The sequence below is a fragment of the Eimeria mitis genome, genomic scaffold (assembly GCF_000499745.2).
Source record: "Eimeria mitis Houghton genomic scaffold, Emh_scaff8812, whole genome shotgun sequence".
Lineage (NCBI taxonomy): Eukaryota > Apicomplexa > Conoidasida > Eucoccidiorida > Eimeriidae > Eimeria > Eimeria mitis.
The window spans coordinates 1,207-1,809 of record NW_013576485.1 but is presented as its reverse complement, the minus strand read 5'-3'; the positions used below and the strand labels follow the sequence as shown (position 1 = coordinate 1,809).

At 62.0% G+C, this 603-nt stretch overlaps 1 protein-coding gene across 1 annotated transcript in view; it reads left to right on the top strand.

The window, feature by feature from the left end:
* Positions 1-527: 527 nt before the first annotated feature.
* The window catches only part of EMH_0095950 (uncharacterized protein), a gene marked incomplete at both ends in the record, with an annotated part of 630 nt that continues 554 nt past the window's right edge, over positions 528-603 (top strand). Inside the window, one exon of the mRNA XM_013502306.1 lies at positions 528-603. Coding sequence (XP_013357760.1) covers positions 528-603 — 76 coding nt within the window.

The window sequence follows — 603 nt, the reverse complement described above, 5'->3', positions numbered from 1 at the left end:
CTGCTGCTGCTGCTGCTGCTGCTGCTGCTGGATCCTCTGCTGCTGCTCCTGGAGCTGCGTGTGTCGTCGCTGCTGCTCGTGCGGTGGTGCTGCTCACGCTGGATTCAGTGGTGCTGCTGCTTCTGCTGCTGCTGTTCGTGCTGCTGCGCTTGTTCTTGCTGCTGCTGGTGGTAGTGCAAGCGATTTCGTCGCGTTTCTGGCAGTGACCGTACTCATGCAGCAGCAGCAGCAGCCGCAGCAGCAGCAGCAGCAGCAGCAGCAGCAGGAGTATTGCTGGCTGCTGCATTTGTTGGTTTGCGTTGTGCGCCTCCCTCTGGTCGCTGCTGCTCCCCGTGGCGGTTGCATTCTGCGGTGTCTGGACAGCGACATTGCTTTGCTTTTCCTGCTGCTGCTATTGCTGCTACTGCTGCTGCTGCTGCTGTTGCTGTTGCTGCTGCTGCTGCTGTAGGACTGGCTTGCTGCCAGAACGCGAAGACGGGAGAGGAGACGAGGAGACAGCCCGGCGCATCCGGGCGCGGCTCGACTGGATGAAGAGCTGCGCCGCCAAGGGGAAGCTGCAGGGGCGGCAGACAAGTGCTGCAGACAGAGCAGCAGCAGCAGCAG